Raw genomic sequence first — 21,163 nt, 5'->3', positions numbered from 1 at the left:
CTGGACCTCTGTACACGGCAGTGGGCTACTCAGAAGGCAAAAGCAGAAGATACAAGTCCCCTTAAGGCGTGGGCTTGGGAGTCCAAGAACGTCAATTCTGCCACATTCTATTGGTCAAAGCAGGTCACAGGGTTAGCCTGGTTCAAGGGGAGGGAAATAACTCCGCTCCTTGATGGGGGGAGTGACATCCGCATACAGGGCAGAAGATGGCTAGCCACCAACTTTGGAAGCCTTCCACCATAACACCCAAGAGAAAATTGGGTGAAAGTTATGAATATGCCGTTCTAAAAAGGGATATGTAAGTGGCCAGCGGGTTTATAAAGAGATGCTCAGACCACTTGTAATCAGGTAAGTGCAAGTTAAACCAAGGTTCAACAACATGCCAATCAGACTGGCAAAAACTAGAAAAGTGGACAGTGAGTGATGGTGAAATGGGAGGACACAGAAACCCTTGTTTTCTGTTGGCGAGACAACAAACTATTACCATCAGCCTGGCAAGCAACTTGGCGGTAATCGGGGATTCATTGTCTGCATTCCCTATGGCCCATCCTGTTCTTGGGCTTCTATCCCAGCGAAATTATCGCATGGGTCCCTAAGGAGACAATGTAGGAGGATATTCATGCCACAGTTGTTTGAGGTACCAAGGAGCTGGAGGCCACCAAGGTGACCATCACTGGGGAAGAGGGGCATTTAAATAAAACATGGAGCAAGCACACCGTGGAAACATGGCCACAAGCAGACGTGATGAAATGTGGAGTGATAGCACGGACATGGACAGACTCCGGCACAAACGTCAAATAGAAGTGCAGGATCATGTGGGCAGAGGGATGGAAGCTGTGATGGTAAATGGGGGAAAAATGTGAGTAAAAGTCATTGAGTGAGGAGTTCAGTAAGCCGCATTGGACAGCTGGCTCCACCCATAACATCTGTATGACCTTAAGCAGGCCCTTTACTGTTTGGACTTTGGTTTCCCCATCTGAGAGAGGAGGGTCTAGTTACAAGGTGTGGGCAGGTGGTCACTTATGGAAACCACAAGAGAAAGCATAGACCCTGGTGGTGAGAGGGAAGGCTAGTCATGGAGAAGCACCTCTCAGCCCGGGGTCTGCGGGACAGCTGCTGACCTGGAGCTGGCAACTTTAGTCCAGGAACACACCCAGCCCTTGATGACTTCACAGGGAGGTAGCTGCCCTGGATCTTCCTCCCCTCTCTCTCTCTCAGCTCTCCTGCTGGGGCTTCCCAATGGGCAAAGACAGCTGTATCGTTGAGGGTTCTCCAGAGAAACAGAACCAACAAGATGTGTACGTATGGAAAGAGTTGCAGTTCAAGCCCAAAGGCAGCCTGCTAGCAGAATTCCCTCTTGCTTAGGCGAAGTCAGCCTTTTTTTCTATTCAGGCCTTCAACTGATTAAACGAGGCCCACCACATTATGGAGAGCAATCTGCTTTATTAAAACTCCATTGATTTAAATGTAACTCTCATCTGGAAACACCCTCACAGAAAGATCCAGAAGAATGTTTGATCAAATATCTGGATACCGTGGCCAAACCAAGTTGACACATAAAATTAACCGTCATGCCAACAGAAGCCAGAATGTAAGGGAGTCCTTTGATGCAGCCAATCCAGGTCCTCCTTTATAATTTTTTGTATTAATTACATGTTAAAAGGATAATATTTTGGATGTATTAGGTTGAATAAAATATTTTATTAAAATTATTTTCACTTTTTTAATGTGACCACTAGAAATTTAAAAACTTTCTATGCGACTCACATCATTTCTCTAAGAGAGCACTGCCTGTTTGATAAGACTCTAGCCACCTCTCCACATTCTGAAGCCAACTGGATGGTGGCAACATTCTACCCCCACAAGCTGTAAAATTCAATGACTCTAATATTCTATGGACCTCTGATTATGATTCTAGATCTGAAGACTTACCACTTCCTCTTCATGTTCTGTCTTATGGCTCTGAATCCTCCACCCAGAATTCCCCTCAACAAAGCTCATTCTATTTTTGATGATTCAGACACTCCTTCCAGATGTTGTGGGCTTAGGCTCAGGCCAGCCTTATATAGGCAGAAGTGACTGCCTGTATGTGCTGAGAAAAGCCAAAAATATCTTCTGCCCTTTCCCTCCCTATGCTCACATCCTCCCAGATCTTATGCATCCACTAGAGGCCCTGGGGAAATGACCAACATGTTCCTTAACCAATCAGCTCCCTTGTGCCAGTGCAGTAACTAGGCAAATGCCAGTGTTTTCCAGGACTTTTCCCTCCAACCAGCACAATGCCCTGAAGTTTCCTGTGTGATGGGACCCAGGCCATGGGATCTGGTCCAGTGGGCATCATAGAGGCCTGTACGATCTGGTCTGAGAAGCCTGAGGCTCACTCAGGCCAAGCTATCAGTCCAGGTTGGAAGGAGCTGGCCTGGAGCATTTACATATTGTTTACTGGGCACTGAACATACATTATCACATTGAATTCTCAACCCTAAGAAGCACGTACTAGTATTCTCCTCATTATAGCAGAGTACATCCAAGTTCAGAGAGGGACAGTGTCTTTCCCAAGGTCACACAGCACAGTAAGTGGCATAGCTGGCATTTGAGTGAAGGTCTGCCACCTCCACCCCAGGGACCCTGCAGATCAGAGGAACAGCTAGACAGCTCCCTGCATCAGTCCTACTGAGGCCTCTGTCAGAATTTGTAAACTGGTGGCCTTCATGCTGGCTTTGGCCCACAGACCTACCAAGATTGGCCTGCACAATGGTCTTTCATTTTTTTAAAATACTGTCTTTTGAAACTTGGAGACTTCTACATAAAATTGGGAATGACTGGCATCTTTGGAAAAACTGGCCACCCTGGTAATGTTGGGCCTCATTTTCGAGGGGCTTCAACCCTTAGCTGAAGCGGAGTAGAAGCTACCCTTTTCGAAGGGCCTCCACATGGCAGTTCACCGCTGTTTCCACCTGGCCCTCTGCTCCTTACCTTAGGTGGCCCCTGCAGGTGCCTGCGTTTCCTGCTCTTGGTCTACTCTGTGTGCCCAGTTCTTTGCAGACTTGACAGTGGCCTGGCTTCCTAGAGGGGCTTGTGATCCAGGAAGGGTGTTAAGCCCTCTGACGACTACAGGTGTCTCATCCAATTGTGTGACTATGAGAATGCCACTTCCCTTATCTGAGCCATGGGACACGCTCCTTCAGGCCTGAGCAAGTGACCCAGGCAATGTCCTTAGAAAGGAAATGACAGGGAGTCTGGAATACTGCCTAACTGTGCCCCCCGCCCCAGTCCATCCTGTAGGGTGGGGGGCTGGGGGATCAGGAGAGGCCTCCTGGCGGAGGTGGTCCTGCTGGCAGTGATGGGGCACAGAGACACTGGAGTGTAGGCGGGAGGAGGGTCTGCTTTCCAGGAAGGGACTGGCTTTCAGAACAGCCCAGAAGTGCACCTGCGGGGCAGTGACTGCGGCAGAGCCCACAAAGAGAGAATTCACATTCACTGAGTGTCTACTCTTGGCAGTGCCAGATGCATCCCAAGGTCAACGTGAATCTTGTGAATTCTTCCCTCCCCACCAGTAGGGCCCAGTGGCTGACCAGTAAACTCTGGAGCAAGGATGCTGACTATAAATCGTGGCTCTACCCGTTACTAACTGAGCGGCTGGGTTAAGGGACTTAAGTCTCTGGATCTCAGTTTTCTGAACTGAAGAATGGAAATAACAGTCCCCGCCACAAAAGGTTGTTGGAAAAAAAAGATTCAGTGAACGCTAATAGAAGCTATGTAGCAGCGTGCCTGATACTTAACAAGTGCTCGATAAATGTTAACTGTTCTTATCAATACGCTCTGTTAAGAGGAGAAAACTGAGACAGAGAGGCAAGATCACCTACCCAAGGTCACACAGCTAGGGAGGGACAGAACTGTGATTGGAAGCCAGGTCCATGTTGGGATAAAGACAGGAAGGGAGCTGAGAGGGAGACCAGAGTCCCTGATGATTGGAAAGAGTCATAGCAGAGGCCCAATTGTCTCCTGTGGGTTTCCACCCCCTAAGAGTTAGGGATCAGGCTCTTCTGGGGGCACATAACTATGCAGGGGGAGGGAACATGAAGCCGAGCTGAGTTCTAGCCCCAGCACTACCGCTAATGAGCTGTATGGCTTCTCTGAGCCTCAGTTTCTTCCTCTGTAAAATGGGACTAATTCTACCTTCCTGCTATCAGGATTAGAGACTTGGAAAAGGCCTTTTCTCTCCTCCCACACCTTCCACTGGCTCCTGCCTGCCGGAAGAGGATGAGTCAGCTTGCCCAACCCCCTGGGAGGTGGGCCCAGGCAGCGCGGGACAAGGCCACCAGAGGCACTTAATTCAGGGCAGAAAAGCAGAAGTGATAATTCTGGTCACTTCTGGAGGACGGAATTCCCCCCACTTCCTCTCCACTTACCTTCGCTGCCTGAGCCTGCCTGCCCAGATCTGCTGCTGTTCAGGGAGCATGAGGGCCCCCCGGGAGATAGCTGAGCATCTCATCAGGACCGGGTAGGTCTGGGGACTTGGACACTGGGGGCCACAGGCAAGAAAACAGTCAGTGGTCAGGCCTGATGGGTATGAGCTAGGTCTCAGTCTCTGCCATTCCCTGGCTGTGTGACCTTGGGTAAATCCTCACCTCTTTGAGCCTCAGTTTCCCTATCTGTGAAATGGGAGTAATAATAATGTCTACGAGACTGTTGTGAGAATTGAATGAGAAAACGCATGCTTAGGGCTTGCCATTGTGCTCAGCTCAGAGTAAGCACCCAACGAATGGCAGCTGGTTCCTTAGCATTTACAACATTCAGCACAGACCTTGCACCCAGTATGACTTAGAACTGGTTTTCCATTCCGATATCATTCAAATTATTAGCTATCATTTTAACAGCTACCATGTTTTAAATGTGAATTATACAGTAGAAAGCAGTTTAGTCCCAAATTAAAATGTCAGCGGGACCGGGAAGACCATAATTCATCACCTCTAACCTCAAGTGGGTCCTCAATGCCGCCCAGCATGTATATAACTTCCCTAGTTCATTTACTCTCCCACTTTCCTGGCCACCTATGTTATACCTTCTTCTTCACCTTCAAATTTCCATCATCTCCTCTAGCATCCTCACCATCAGTGCTGACCTGCCCTTGTCCAGGTCACCAGTGACTTCCACGTGGCTAAATACAATGGTCATTGCTCAGCTCCCATCTTTCTTGACCCATCAGCAGCACTTGGCACATTTGCTCACTCCCTTCTTCTTGAAACATTTCATTGACTTGGCTTCCCAAGCTCCACAGCGCCTGGTTTCTTGGTATCCTGTGCTGGTTCCTCCTCACCTCCCAGCCCATGAACCCCGGAGTGCCACTGGGCTCTGTCCTCAGAGCTCTCTCCTTCCCGTCAACACACTGTCTTAAGGAATCTCATCTACCCCATGGCTTTAAATACCGTCTATCAATCCACAACTCCCAGCTTTATATCTCCAGCCCGCTCTCTCCTCTGAATTCCAGATTGTTTCCAATCACACATTCAGCAGCTCTGCCAAATGGCAAAATTGGCACCTCAAATTTCTGACTGCCAGCTGAATTCTTCCTCTCCCCCCTCCACTCAAACCTGTTTCAACCACAGATTTCCCATCTCAGGAAACAACACCTCAGTGCTTTCAGCTGCTCAGACACAAAACTTCATTGTCATCCTGAACCCACCTCTTTCTCTCACACTCACAACCAGTCAGTCTGCCAATTGTGTTGGCTCTTCCAGCAAAATGTATCCAGAGCCCAACCTCTTCTTACTATTCCTCTGCTCTCACTCTTCCATGGAAGCTCTATGAGGCCAGGAGTTCTCCTCTGTTTTATCCATTCCTGTTTCTCCAATGGCTAGCACATAGTAGTTACTTAATAAATATTTGTTGAATGAATAAATAAGAGTACAATAGAGGAGAAAAGTTCCTCAGAGATCAACTGGTCCACTCTTCCCATCCTCTGAATTATAGAGGAGACAATGAGATCCATAAAGAAGGAGTGTCCAGGGTCACACTGAGCTGACCAAGACTATGAATTCAAGTGAAAAAGCATCTCTCCCCATTTCTCTCTCATCCTCTCTCTTTCATTTGTGCTTCTCTCTCCATGACTCTTTCATTCCCTTGCACCAGTTGCCCTCACAAGACACAAGCAGCCCAGGTATTCATCCTCTCATCCTCAGGAACTGCATGGAAACTAGTTCTTCCCTGACAACTCAGTGAGAATAATCCTGGGGAAGGCTCTGATTGGCTCAGCTTAGGTCATGTGGGTTTGGGATGGGTTACTCTGATTGACCCACCTGGGAGGAGTGCCCACCACTGTGGCTAAAGGGGTGGAGCCTGTTGGCAGTTGACGAGTTTGTAGGGCAGGGGCATTGGGCAGACACACAATGCCCCAACCCTCCTGATAGAGGCTCCCCCTATTTCCTTGTGTGCAGGTGGAGATTCTGGTACCTGGGGCTCCACAAGGCCCTTGCCCTGCTGCAGGCCGCCTGGGTTGCCTTCTCGCAGCCTGTCCCAGCCAGCTGGGGCCAGCTGCTGACCCAGCTCCTCCTGTGCGGTTCCCTGGCCATTGCTGCCGCGGGTCTGACCTACCATGGGCTGGTGTCCCTGCTGCTTTATCCTCTAGGGCCCTCGGCCATGGTGGCCACTGTCTGTGGCCTCCTGGCCTTCCTGGGCCTGGGCCTGGTGCCCCCCGCCCGCTGTCTGTTTGCACTCAGCGTGCCCACCCTGGGCACAGAGCAGGGCCGCCGCCTGCTCCTATCCTGGAGTACCGTCACCCTGGCCATTGTCGTGGTGCCCAACATCTTGGCCAACATGCACGCAGCTGGGCAGGTGCTGAGGTGCGTCACGGAGGGCTCCCTGGAGAGTCTGCTCAACACCACTCACCAGCTGCACAGAGCAGCCCAGGCTCTGGGCCCTGACGGCCAGGCAGGCAGCCAGGGCCTGATGCTCCAGGCCCAGGGCAATGGCTCCGCCTTCCGGCTCCACATGTTCAGGGTCACTCAGCAGGTCCTGGAGGACTTCTCTGGCTTGGAGTCCTTGGCCCAAGTGGCAGCACTGGGGACCCAGCGGGCAGTCACGGGGCTCTTTATGCTGGGCCTCCTGGTGGATTCAGCCTGGTACCTCCATCGATACCTGACTGACCTGCAGTTTGATAACATCTATGCTACCTGGCAGCTGGCTCAGCAGCTGGCAGAGGTTGGGGCCACACACCTGGTGGCCTCCCCACCAGCCTGGCTGCTCTGGGCGGCCCGGCCAAGGCTGTCCCAGCGGGAGCTGCTGCGTTGTCTCCTAAGGCTGGGGCTGCTCACCCTACTCCTGATGGCCACAGCTGTGACAGTGGCCATGGACCACGTGGCCTTTCTCCTGGCGCGGGCAGCCGTGGGCTGGGCTCAGGAGCTTCCCACTGTGCCCGTCACGCTCACCGTCAAATATGATGTAAGTGCCGTGACAGGAAGGTGGGCATAGAGTCATTTCCTTGAGGGAAAGGATAGGGTTTGTTAAACCCTTGACTCAAAATTGAATTTTACTTGCCTTCAAGTCGTGGTCCTTGGATACGCTGTGGGATCCAGGGGCTTTGGCGAATGAACCACGTAATTCTCACAACAGCTGAGGCAGTGGGTTCTGTTTTCACCCCTTATCGCAGGTGAGGATACTGATACCCAGAGATATTAAAATAATTTGCCCCCCAAGGCCACTCTTCACACGCCGCAGCATATCCCAGCCTCATTTTTCTCACTTGTACAAACTGGATCGATCCTCCTTACCCTACAAGGTTACTGTGAGTCTTAAAATGTGTTAGTCTCTAGAAGTACCTAGTCAGCTCCATGCCACATAGGAGATGTTTAATAAATAGTGACTATTAATTATTAATAGCTCACATCTGTAGATAACAGACTGGAGGAAGCCTTAGGAACAGCCCACGGGCCAATTCTGCCAGCTTCCTGTTTTTACAAATTGAGTTTCATTGGACTCAAATTAGCCATGACTTTGTTTACATATTGTCTATGCCTGCTCTACAGAGTTGAATCATTGCAACAGGGATTGTATGGCCTGCAAAGCCTAAAATATTTACTATTTTAATGGTAATATATATTTACCATCTCTTTACTGTTGGAAAAATTTATGATCTCATCAAGTTTTGTGGTTTTTAATATTTTCTTTGGCCATGAATCTTTTTCTTTTTAATGGTGAGATCTCACACAAAAGTCCATTGTGTAAAACATGCCAAAGTGTCAGACCCTGAGTTAATAATATTAATAACTAATATTTGCTGAGTACTTATTATGTATCTACTAGGAAAGTGTTCTTCAAACTGCATAAAATCAATTTAATCAATTTAGGGGGTCATGGTCACTGTGTTTTTTTTTAATGGATAGAATAGACTAGAAATGTATTTCAGAGTATACCATAGGTGATGGGGGATGTATTGTTCTATGAAAATTTTCTTCAGAAAATGCATTTCTTACTGTCAGTCACAGTAAAGAAACATGTCAGGCAATGTGCTAAGTGTGTTACCTGATTTTCTGTATTTCATCAAATCTAAGATGCCATTTTCTGCAAGTCACATCATCATTCTATGCACCATTAGATAAGAAAAGGCTGCCACTTAAACCATGACACAGTGCCTTCTTATCATTTAGAATGTTAATTGTATTCATATAAAACAGTTCACTGATCATTTAACATAGATTTATTTTATCATCTTTCTCACGGATAACAAGACAAATAGTGAAGCAATTTTGTGAAGCTTTTCCTGAAACCTCCTCCCATTCAAGCCTGACTCTTTGGAATGACTCTGCGTGAGTTGTCAGTGTCTGGTTTTTCACCTGATACTGTTCTCTGTGCTTTTGAGACAGAGCACTGGTGATGCTCCACTGTGTTTCCCAGCATTTTCTTCCAGACTGTGGACACTCAGTCCACAAGTTTTGCTGCTGGCACCCTCTGACCAGAAAGCATGTTACCAGTCATATTGATTTGAAGACACACCTTCGGGCTTCCCTGGTGGCGCAGTGATTAAGAATCTGCCTGCCAATGCAGGGGACACAGGTTCGAGCCCTGGTCCGGGAAGATCCCACATGCCACGGAGCAACTAAGCCTGTGCGCCACAACTACTGAGCCTGCGCTCTAGAGCCTATGAGCCACAGTTCCTGAGCCCGCGTGCCACAACTACTGCAGCCTGCACGCCTAGAGCCCATGCTCTGCAACAAGAGAAGCCACCGCAATGAGAAGCCTGCTCGCCGCAACTAGAGAGTCTGCGTGCAGCAACAAAGACCCAACACAGCCAAAAAAAAAAAGTCTTCCTTCTGACCCTGAAATATGCTCTGCCCCCGTGTAACTTAAAAATAAAGTTTGAAGACACACCTTCATCGCAAAGATGTGAAAATGTGGGAAAAAAAAAAAGAATCCCAGAACTGATGAAATAAAATAGTTCATTTAATTGCCACTGTGATCCTGTAAGAAAGACAGGAATTAGTATCACCGCTGACTTACCGATGGAGACACCGGGGCTCAGAGAAGTCAGTGAACTTGCCCCAATTCATCCAGCCTGTAAGTGCAGAACCAGGGCTGCACTGTGTCTTTGGTGGGCCCTAGACAGGTTTACTTCTGCGGACGCCTTTCTCCAGAAAAAATATTAATGATGGCATTGGTATAATGACAAATATATTAGTATTATATGGTAAAACATATTCGTCAACTTAAAAGTTTGGTTTTTAATTCTCATTTTAAAAGAAAATAAAATATTTTCGTAGGCCCCTAAAAGTACTGTGGGTCCCCAGCACTGTGCTTTATGGGGAAGATGTCCGTGGGCAGAGCCAGGATCCAATCCAAGAAGTCCGTCGCCGAAGTTCAAATGGTTAACCTCTGACCTCCCTGCTTCTCTAGACCCCATCCTTCTTGTTCCAACATGCCCCATGGAAACTGTAGGGCCTAATACTTAGGAGCAGGATATTGGGACCCACCCTGGCTGGGACTGACCCCTGGGTGGGCTGCATGTAACCCATGGTGTGACCGTAGGTTCCCGTCTTTTAAATGAGGCTCTTCATGGACTCAACTTCATAAAATTGTGCTTATTTGATGGACTAGAACATCTGAAGTTTCACTAAGGGCTCAGAAAAGAGTAAATGCCCGTAAGCATGAATTGGTTTTCTCTAAAGTGTTCTCTGCAAAGAGAGTAATAACAATATAAATAGCATTTGTATGGTGTTTTTCATTCCGCAAAAAGCCTGTTTCAGATTCCTGATCTCAGTTGACCTTCCTCAAGATGGTCAGATTTTGTGCCCATTTTGCAGATGAGGACAGGGAAAGTTGGACCCGTCCAGACCCACGAGCATCCGGATGTGGTGGGGGGCAGGGAACGGCTGGGGTGTCTGTCTGCTGACTCGGCCTTTTTCTCCTTTTTGAAGGCTGCATACACCATCCTGGGCTTCATCCCTTTCCTCTTCAACCAGCCGCCTCCGGAGAGCCCCTTCCTCTCTGCCCGCAGCTCCTTCCAATGGGAGCTGCGCTTCATCGCCCCTGGCTGCCCGCTGCTGCCCGCCCAGCGCCCGCACACAGCCGCCCCCCTGGCTGCAGGCGCCCTGCAGCTGGTCGCTTGCTCCACTGTCCTCCTGGAGACCTACGCCCGCCGCCTGAGGCACAGCATCGCTGCCTCCTTCTTCACCACCCAGGAGGCAAGGAGGGTCCGCCACCTTCATGCCCGGCTCCAGCGAAGATATGACAGGCACCGAGGCCAGCAGCTGGTCCCGGGCACTCCATCCTGCTCCTGAAACCCGGGCCGGGCAGCAAGCGCCTAGAACGGCTAGACAGACCTGCTGGATACCTGGAAGGACAGAGAGCAGTGGCGCCGAGAGGAAAGCACTTTGGAGTTGCCCAGACCTGAGTGGTAACCTTGGCCCTTCTGCTGCCTCCCCTGTGTGACCTTGGGTAGGTCGCTTCACCTCTCTGAGCCTTGGTTTCTAGATCTGCATAAGGACTGCATAACAACAATTAATGTGACCTACTTTGCACACGGGAATGTGTTAAGGGAGGAATGAGATATTGGGCAGGAAAGGCCTCGATAAACAGAAAAGGACGATGCAAAGTGAAGACAAGTTTCCTGCGGCCGGTGCCAGGTGTCTGTCCAGGCTCCCATCTGCATCGGCTGCTGTACCTGGTAGATGGAGACTTTGCACCCTGACTGTGTCTAAATGCCCCTGGAACTTATTTATCTGTCTCTGAATCTTCTGAACTTATTTATAGTCATTAAAATTTTCTTGATTTTATAAATAAATGTATTTATTAAATTCTAAATTAGATTGTTATTCCTTTGCTTCAAATTCCTTCAGGGGTTTCCCATCTAGGGTTGCCAGGTTTAGCAAATAAAAATACAGGACACCTGGTTCAATTTGAATTTCAGATAAACAACGAATATGGGTTTGGTATAAGTACGTCCCGAGGCTACTTATGCGAAACCCATATTTGTTGTTTATCTGAAATTCAAACTGATGGGTAATCCGTATTTTATGGCAACTCCAACCCTATGGAAGTTACAATAAAATCGCAACTCCTTACCCTGTGGGCTTGGTATTCCCTGTTTTTCCCTCCAGGTTATTCTCTGCCTTTCTCTCACCTGCTCTCTTTCCCAGGAGTCTGACATTTGTGGTTCTATCACCCTGGTTCCCTTGACCTCTGACTCCTGGTTGGGCTCAGCCAATGGGAGGCACCGGCAGGTGATTTAAAGTGGGAAGGGAGAGAGAGGTCAGGCTGTTTATCCCTGCGGCCTTCTGGGCGCTTACTTGGCAAAGGCCACGTTCCATGCTCTGGGTGACCTTGCTCCCACTGCTACGGTTCCCCCTGAGTTCCAGAGAGGCACAGCTTCCATCTACCAGGTACAGGTCTCTGGGGGTGTCATTATCATTCCCTTAACCAAGTCCCCACCTCTATGCCTTCATTAAATTCTCTTTAGGGAATTCCCTGGCGGTCCAGTGGTTAAGACTCCGTGCTTCCACTGCAAGGGGCACAGGTTCAATCCCTGGTCAGGGAACTAAGATCCTGCATGCTGTGAGGCCAAAAGAAAAAAAAAAAAACAACTCTCTGTAGTTATCCCTTTGAGAGCTCTTTCCTGGGTCACAAAACCTTGACTGAGCCAGCCTCTTCCTCCCTCTCTATGCCCTGGCCACATGGACTTAAGCTCCTCACAGGCTGGCTTGCACCTCGGGGCAGTGCCCTTGCTATTCCCACATCCTGGAACACTCTTCCTTCAAGTCTCGGCATGGCCGGCTTCTTTGCATCATTTGGGCATTAGCTCAAATGTCACCTCCTCAGAGAAGCCTTCCCTGACTATTCTACCTAAAACTGTCCCATCCCACCTAGTTCTACTCTATCACCAGAGTCAGCAAGCTCCAATCTGTGGGCCAAATCGGGCCTGTTTCCGTGAATAGAGTTTTATTGGACCATTGCCACACCCATTAGTTTAAGTATTGTCTCTGACTTCTTTTGCTCTGATGGGAAATTTGAGTAGTTGAGACGTGGCCTAGAAAATCTGAAATATTTACTATCTGGCTCTTTAAATAAAATGTTTGCTGACCGCTGATCTATCATATTAAGTTGTTTTACCATCTTTATACATACCCTTATCAATATCCTTCATTCCATGTGCATTTGTATGTTTAGCTGCCTCTTTTTTTTGTTTACTTGCTGGTGTGTTTCATGTCATCCCCACAAACATGTAAACTCCATGCTGTCTGGTCCTCCACAGTTTTCCTAGCATCTAAAGCAGAACCTGAGCCAGGGCTCAGTAACAATTAGTTGAACGGCCAGATATCTGGAGGTAGAATTGCGCTCTCTCTGGTCTCGGCTCCTTCCTGAAGATTTTGGGCTTGCAGAAGGGAATAGTCAGGCGCTGGAAGCAGCCTGCATCAGGCCAAGTTTGTGGCCAAAGGGAAAGATACAAAGCACTAAGAAATACATCCCCTAGGGAGAGTGGGAGGGAGATGCATGAGGGAGGGGATATGGAGATATGTGTATACGTATGGCTGATTCACTTTGTTATACAGCAGAAGCTAACACACCATTGTAGAGCAATCATACTCCAGTAAAGATGTTGAAAAAAAAAAAAAGGAAAGAAAAGAAATACACCCCCAGACAAGAGTTTCAACTTAAACAGCCAGTATGTTTGAGAGAATCACATCAGGCCCCAGGAAGCACATCAGCTTTGCCTCCTAAGGCCAGCTCCCTCGTACCACGCATGTGGTAGACAGAATAATGCCCCCCAAAGCTGTCCATACCCTAATCCCCAGAACCTGTGAATATGTCACCTGACATGGCCAAAGGGGTTTTGTGGATGTGATTAAGTCAAGAGTCTTCCCCAGTGAGGGTGGGATAGTGGAGGAACATATGAGTAGCCAGGGCGCGTGCCCTGGGACCTCAAACATGAAAACCATGAGGTGACACCATCCAACTCCAACCTGGAATTCAGCACCAGAGGCCTTGGACAGCTCCCCAACTTTATGTTAAGAGAAGGTTTCTTCCTGGCCTTAAATTAAAGTTAATCTTCTAGGTCAGACTTGCTCTGCAAACCCAGTCTTATTTTTCCAGCTGATGCTGCTGTACTCTAACCCCAATAACTAGAGTAAAATTAATCTCTTTTGTGTCTTATTTTCTTATTGGACACCATCCCAAATTTTATTTATTTCTCCTCTGCATCAAAGTTAACTATAATGTTATTGCATAATGGTTATAAGCTTGGGCTCTAGCATCAGAGTGCCTGTGTTTAAATCACAGCTTTGCCATTTCCTGGTGGTGTGACACTGGGCAAGTTTTCTTCTTTAACTGTTCTGAGCCTTTATTTAATAAGTTCATTTAACAAATATTTATTGAGTTCCTCTCATATACAACGCACTTGTCTGGGTATTGTGTATGTAGCTGTGATTCTTATGTAGCCGCTTCTGTTGGGATAAGAAAGATAACAAATAAATATTCAACGCCATGGTGGTCCTGGTGGTGGTCCGGAGCTGCCACATGGTCACACCCACCAACTGTTACCTGGTGAGTCTGGCCACCGCGGACCTGCTGGTGCTCCTGGCTGCTGAAGTGCCCACCGTGGCCGAGGCGGCATCCACTCGGGTTTGGGTCTTCGGCCACGCAGGCTGCCTGGGCATCACCTACCTGCAGTACGTGGGCATCAACGCGTCCAAGGTGGAGCGCTACCTCGCCACCTGCCGTCCTCTGAGCGCCCAGGCTCTGTCCACCGCGGCACGGACCAAGCACACTGCAGCGCTGGTGTGGCTGGACACCGGCGCCTACGCGCTCTGGCTCTTCCTGGTGGACACGCGCGAGACCGTGTGAGCCGACGGCGTACAGGAGCAGGGCGGCTACCGCGTGTCACGCTCTCTACCCGCCCGTCTATTTCCCGGACTTTGCTCTCTTGTACGCGCTGCCCCTGGGCCTGGCCACCGTGTCCTATGCACTCATAGCACGTGTCCTCCTCGCGGGGCCGCTGCCTCCTGGTGACTGGGGACGATCGGGCTCTGTGCACCAGGGCGGCCCCGCTGGCCAAGGGCGCTTCTCCTCCCGCGGCAGGAGGGGTGACCTCAACTCCCGAAAGCAGGTAGGGACGTCCCTCCTCATTCGGACCCCTGTACTGAGCCAGCAGCAGATTGGTGGATGGAAGCTTGGGCCCTCCTAGCGTCAAGTTCAAGTTCAAGTCCATGTGGTGCCACTTACTAGGCTTGTTTTTGGCGATATCACTTCTGAGCGTTTCTGAGCCTCCGTTGCCTCTCCTGTTGTATGAGGTAATGGCACAGAAATGGCATGATTCATTTAGAGTCAATGTCACAAACTAAACGCTAAATTCATCTCGGTTTGTTATTAAACTTCCTCAGCGAGTCCCTACACCGTAGCTGTTATTCTCTTTCTTCTACTGATGGGGAAAGTGAGGCTCAGAGAGGTGAAGTGACTTTCCCAAGACTATACTACGCCATCTGGCGCTAAAACTGCTCCAACGGGCCGGGACAGTCTGAAAGCCCAAGAGGATGGGTTCTGGGGAGATCGAGAGAAATTCAGCATTTATTGAGCACTTACTGTGTACCTGATTCTCTGATGGTTCCTGATAGTACCCCTATTTGGGAGGTTTCATACCTGTTTTTATGGACAAGGAAACAGGCTTAGAGGGGACAAGGGAGCGACAGAGACGACACACTAAGGGAACTGGGTGCAGGAACGCATGTGTCCAGGCTCCTCGTTTCCTCCACCCCCATTCCAGCAGTGCAGCCTCCCAAGGGTTTTCTAGGAATGCAGGTGGGAGGAGCGCTCTCTGGGCGCAACTGGTCTTTATCTTCAGCCTTCCACCCCCACCCACAGCTCACGGGGGAGGCGGGAGGACACCTTGTCCTGGCTGAGTCACTCCTGAGCCAGGCAAGGACCACATGCGCCATGTCCCTGCCTCTCCAGTGGGCACACTGTTGGGGGCTCTTCCAGCTGCCCTCAAAAGCCCCTTTGGTCCATCCTGCTTGCAGCCACTTTAGGTCAAAGCAACTATTAGAGGGAAGGGGGCAGGGCACAGGCTGAGCAGGTTTGAAATATTAACTTTAGGTGCCAGACAAATGCACCTCCTGCCCTCCCACTGGCTTATTTACTACTGTTTACCACTCTCAGACTCAACCTGGAAGGACTGGGGTCAAATTCCTGCTTGTATGCTTTAGGTGAAACTTCTGGTGGTGAAAAGAGTATTCCAGACCTGGGTTCTGGCTCCTAGCTTTGCTAACGTCTTGCTGTGTGGCTTTGGGTAAGTCACTTCACCTTGCTGAGACTTGATTTCCTCCTCTGTAAAATGAGAACAATTATAGTGCTCATCTACCTCAACGGATGGTAGTAAATATTATAAATATGGCATATAGTAAGTATTCAACATATGGTACCTATTATTGTTGTTTTGTTGGGGCATTAATGTCTTTTTTCATACTGGGTGGGCTGTGTCTATGGACCAAGTGTTCCTTTCATGCCTACGAGAGTCCTTGCAGAATGCAATGTAGAATTCCAACAGGGAAGAGGCATTAAAGGAAATCAGAAAGCCCAGTGCAAGGTGGAGAATAATAACAACAACAACAACAACAATTAACATTTGTTGGGTATTTGCTATGTGCCGGGCACTGGACTTAGTGCTTATACAAATTTACATTTTGAATTTTTATAACAACTGTATGATGTATGAACTGTTATCATCTCAGTTTGACATATGAGGAAACTGAGTCACAGAGAGGCTGCCCAAGGTTACAGAGCTGGTAAGTGACAGAACCAAGATTTGAACCCAGGCAACCTGGCTCCAGAGCCCACACACTGCCATCCAGCATTTATCACCCAAACGAACCTAAAATGGAATGGAACAGGATCTGAATTTGGTAAAATCAGGAGTCAAGACCTACTAGGGAATTCCTGCGATTTCACGCTTCCTGGAGAATATTATAGCACAGGAGTTTATTGCCTTAGCCAGAACCAAGCCTCTTAGGAAAGGAACTAAACTCATGGACTCTGAGACATGATCATAAGCTGGAACATTCCAGGCTAGCTTCTTCCTTGATGAGAAAGTTGTCTCTCCCGTATTCCCCAGAGCTGATTGAATGTATCCAGGGTTTTCTGGACAGAACCAGTGCCAGAACTATTTGGGCAATTTAAGCTCTAGTAAGTGAACTCTTGCCACCCACGTTTTGGTCTCTGAAGGGGTCACTGAGGACCCCGGGGGTAGGAGTACCTGTGAGCTGCTGTCCTCCCAGGTATTAAGGATGTCCGGCTCCATTGACGATGTCCCCTTGTGGTGACTTCATTCCGGAATTTAGAAACTGTCTATCTTTTGAAACACCTTCCAGCGTGTACCACCTCTAGGAGGCTTTATTTAGTCTATGCTGTCAGGGAAGTGCTGGCTGAGATCTGAAGAGTTAGGAAGTGAAGAGGAGGGAGCAGGGAGAGGCATTACAGGCGGTCCAGGGCAAAGGCAGGAAGGAGCATCAGGAGGGAGGGAGCAGGGTGAGTGAAAGAGCCGGAAGGGAGCGTGTGGCTGGGAATGCTGGGGAGAGAGGGACATGTCTAAGGCCAAACAGCTGGTTCGTGGTGGAGCCAGGATTCTAACCCAGCTCTGAACCTCATGCAATTGCAATAGTAATAGTAGTAGAGGTTATGTTAGTAGTAGTAGCAGCAGCAGCAGTAAACCCACAGTAAACCCACATAAGCATCTACTACAGGCCTGGCACTGTTCTACATTCTTTACTGGCATTAACTCCTTCACTCCTCACGTCCACCTACGATGAAGGCAGCACTGTGTCTCCGTCTTATAGAAGAAGGAGCTGAGGCTCAGCGGATGAATGAACTTGCTTACAGTCTGTGGTAGCCCAGCCAAGGGCTTTGGAGGTAGATTGCAGCTGGGAGGTTTCCAAAAACTTGAGCAGGGCAGGGAAGACTGTCTAGTGGCTTTCTAGGTGGGGATGAAGTTGAAGGGAGAGCATGCATGAGGGCACAGCTTGGCAAGGCCCGGATACTCTTTGGGGTTACTCCTCCCGCAAGCTCACAGAGAGACCCAGAACCCAGGGTTCTCCCTTGGCACCCATGCCTTTCTTTTTTCCTGTCTTACCCTGCAGGTCACCAAGATGCTGGCTGTGGTGGTCGTCCTTTTTGCTCTGCTGTGGTTGCCCTATCCCACCCTGGTGGTGGTGAATTCCTTCCTGAGCCCGCCCTACCTCAACCTCGGCTTCCTTCTCTTCTGCTGCCTTTGCATCTATGTGAACAGCGCAGTCAACTCCATCATCTATGCCCTCATGTCCCAGCGATGCCGGGAGGCCTTCCATGGACTATTTCAGTGCTGGCTGGCCGTGCCCCAGCTTCCGCCCCAGGAGGCCACCCCTGTTTACTACAGTGTCATCGAAGACTGTTCCCAGCACAGACTGGGCTCTTGGAAGGAACAAGGAAGTGTGATGCCCAGGCAGGGAGGGGATCCTGGCACATCAGGGCAAGGCCCACCCTCTTGCCCCTGCTGAGGTGAAGGGGTCTCCATGCATTTGGGGAAACATGGCTATTGGAGGAGAGAGTGGTGTCCAGGGCTGTTCGGTAGAGGTGCACACGTTGTGCACTGCACAACCCTAGGGATCACCATTAACATTGCAGACAGCCTAGATTTGTATATTTAGTAAAACAGTTTCCCAGTTTAATAAAGATACAAATCTAAGAGGTTGCCACAATTATTTATTATATGAACAAATGAATAGATAATGAATAAAAACTAACTTTAATCTTAATACTCAACACCCTTTGCTGAGATCTGGCTACCAGTGTGAGGTGTAAATTGTGACTTGTTGGGAGTTCTTTGTTGGCAACAGAAAGTATCTCTGGCTAATTAAAACAAAAAGGAATTGATTGGAGTTGGAAAGAACCATAACCCCAGGGATCCACATAGCAGGAATTAATGGGCAGTGGCTTCACGGCATCTATATCAGAATGAATCAACCCCACCTAGGCCAGGAGAAGGATGGGCAGTTTATTGGACTGTCATTCAATAGCTGCCATTGACTGTTGTATAGTTTGGGTACTGCTCCATTCCAGTGGGTACCACTCAGCAGTTTAAATGGATGGATCCTCTGAAGTTGTGCAGTGCATAGCCGATGTGAGTGTATATGGCAGACCTTAATGGGAATAGGGTGGTTCCTCAAAGGAAAGTTGAAGTGCTTGTTGTCAGAAAAAGGCAGTATGGATGTCAGAGGACCAAACAAAAACAAAAGTAAAAAAACTAACAACAATAGATATCCACCACAGAAGAGTTCACCCAGGTTCACAGCAGCAGGACCCTTCTGCCAGGGCAGCAAAGTTCACCTATAGTCAACAGCCGCTGGCCCATGATAATACTGTACGTGTCTGTCTCTGTGTCCAAATTCTGCATGTTGCTTCCTCCCCCGCCCCTTTTTTTAGTAAAGACACAGTCATATCAGATTAAGGTCCACACTAATGACCACATCTTAACTTGATCATGAAAAGACCCTATTTCCAAATAAGGCCACATCGACAGGTACTGGGTGTTAAAACTTCAACATCTCTTAGGGGAACATGACGCCATCCTACAATCCTCCTGATAGCTCTATTAGAATAAAATTAATTATGACTTTATATTTTCTTTGTGATGTGTATGGATATCTCTCTTCTGAGTTATTTGGACAATATGACATAAGTGGGTCTTGCAAGGGTAGAAATCCCAGCATTGAATCTACGGCAGAGATAGTGAATCTCAGGCTGATTCCAGCATATAGGTGGTGCTCCAATAAACATCTGTTGAATGAATGGTTTAAAAAACAGAGGGGAAATTATTGCAAGAATAAGGGGGGAAACAGGGAAAGTGACAGGGGGATGGGGTCTGAGTTCTATAGCTTCCCAGGTCCCCAACTCCATGGCTCAATCCTGTTAGCACGGAGCTCAGGGACTGGTCCTCAGAGGTGATGAATCAGTCTGAATAGCCTAGCAGGAGGGGAGGGGAGCAATGGGAAAGGGGTGGGACAGGAGGGGAAATGGCTGGAGGGAGGATGGGGAAGAGGCAGACCAGAAAGCAGATACTGACAATGCAATTTCCACTGTGGCCTCTTATCAATGTCTACTGATTAGACTTCAAGGACCCAGGTCCTTAACACTTAGTTACACAGTCATAGAAAACTAATACAAACACAAAGATCTTCACAATTTTTGCCCACTGCCATAAATGCTTTTTTTTTTTTTTTAGGAAGAGGATTATGAGGGTATTCTTAACTTACTAGGTGAATTTGAATTTCAAATGTATGCACGTGTGTGTGTGTGTGTGTGTGTGTGTGTGTGTGTAAAGGCAGAAAGAATAGAATACACACAGATCCTCACTGAGATAAGCACTGAAGAAAAGAGAATAAAAATATTACATAAATCATCACTTTTAGGTACAGGCTCATAGGTAAATTTTATCTTTGATGTTAAGTATTTTCCTTTTAAAAAATTTCCATAGTGCTGCAGTAACTTCTGCCTGTCCTCAAATCATTCCTTCTGCCATCTTGCCTTCTGTGTTAGTTTGCTAGGTCTGCAGTAACAAGGTACCACAAACTGGGTGGCTTAAACAACAGAAATTTATTGTCTCACAGTTCAGGAGGCTAGAAGTCTGAAATCAACTTGTCGGCAGGGTTGATTCCTCCTGAGGGAAGTGAGGGAGATTCGCCAAGCCCTTCTCCTAGCTTCTTGTAGCCTCAGGCGTTCCTTGGCTTGTAGGTTTCATTCCCTCTGTGTCTTCACATCGTCTTTTTTTATTGGAGTATAATTGCTTTATAATGTTGTGGTAGTTTCTGCTGTACAGTGAAGTGAATCAGCTATATGTATACATATATCCCCTCCCTCTTGGACCTCTCTCCCCCCCAATCCCACTCATCTAGGTCATCACAGAGCACCGAGCTGAGCTCCCTGTTACACGTCTTTTCCTTGGATATTCTTGCTGTCACCCAATCCTCCAGTCTTGCTCTTTCCAAGCCATAAGCTGGACAAGCCATGCAATGCTCCCCACTGATAGATTTCCTTTCAGCATGAATTCTTGGATTAGAGAATGTTTGAATTCTACGTTTTCATACATTCAAAATATTTATATGGATTCACCAAAATAGGTGAAAGCTTTGTTGTGTTGGTTACGTTCTTCTGCTTGCTCCCCTATGAGATCCTGGATATATACTATAGAAGGCTTTCTCACATTTAAAATGTTCATTGGGTATATTCCCCAGTGTGTGTTCTGATGCTGAGTGGGAAAAACAGGAGGAAGAATAAGGGACTATACACATCTGGTGTTCCTAAGAGAAGTTTAGGAGAAAGATAAGGATTTGGGAATCATTAGCATTTTGGTGGACACTTCATAGTCTGTAATCTTCGCTTCTCATCTATAGTCTTCTGTGAAATTCATATGCACCTTTTCTTTTTGTATTAATGGTTCCTAGCAATCAACCAAGCTGAGTAAGGACAACAGAGGCTCCTCTAAGGAGCCCTCCGTTGTGGGCGGTGGCCGCGGTGCCTTATGGGGAATGTAGTCCGGAAAAGCGTCGACCGCCCTTTGGAAAACCTGGGAAGGACGGCCCGGCGGCCTCTTCTGCGCATGTGGGGCCTCGGCTCTCTACGTGGGCGCGTTTACGTGTTCTTCTTTAGGCTTTTC

General features: G+C 48.3%; 2 protein-coding genes across 2 annotated transcripts; both read left to right on the top strand.

The window, feature by feature from the left end:
• Positions 1–4,460: 4,460 nt before the first annotated feature.
• Positions 4,461–11,066, top strand: OCSTAMP (osteoclast stimulatory transmembrane protein). Its single transcript, XM_007185452.1, is given in 5 exon segments — positions 4,461–4,504; positions 6,438–7,440; positions 10,410–10,765; positions 10,767–10,911; positions 10,914–11,066. Coding segments are annotated over 5 exon segments (1,701 nt in total).
• Positions 11,067–13,971: 2,905 nt separating this feature from the next.
• On the top strand, positions 13,972–18,029 carry LOC103012136 (thyrotropin-releasing hormone receptor-like). Its single transcript, XM_028167218.2, is given in 3 exon segments — positions 13,972–14,372; positions 14,374–14,593; positions 17,613–18,029. Coding segments are annotated over 3 exon segments (1,017 nt in total). The 3' UTR covers positions 18,009–18,029.
• The last annotated feature ends 3,134 nt before the right edge of the window (positions 18,030–21,163 follow it).

Source organism: Balaenoptera acutorostrata, chromosome 15 (genome assembly GCF_949987535.1).
Source record: "Balaenoptera acutorostrata chromosome 15, mBalAcu1.1, whole genome shotgun sequence".
Lineage (NCBI taxonomy): Eukaryota > Metazoa > Chordata > Mammalia > Artiodactyla > Balaenopteridae > Balaenoptera > Balaenoptera acutorostrata.
Note: the sequence above shows the minus strand (reverse complement) of the source record. Positions and strands in the feature narration are given on the sequence as shown.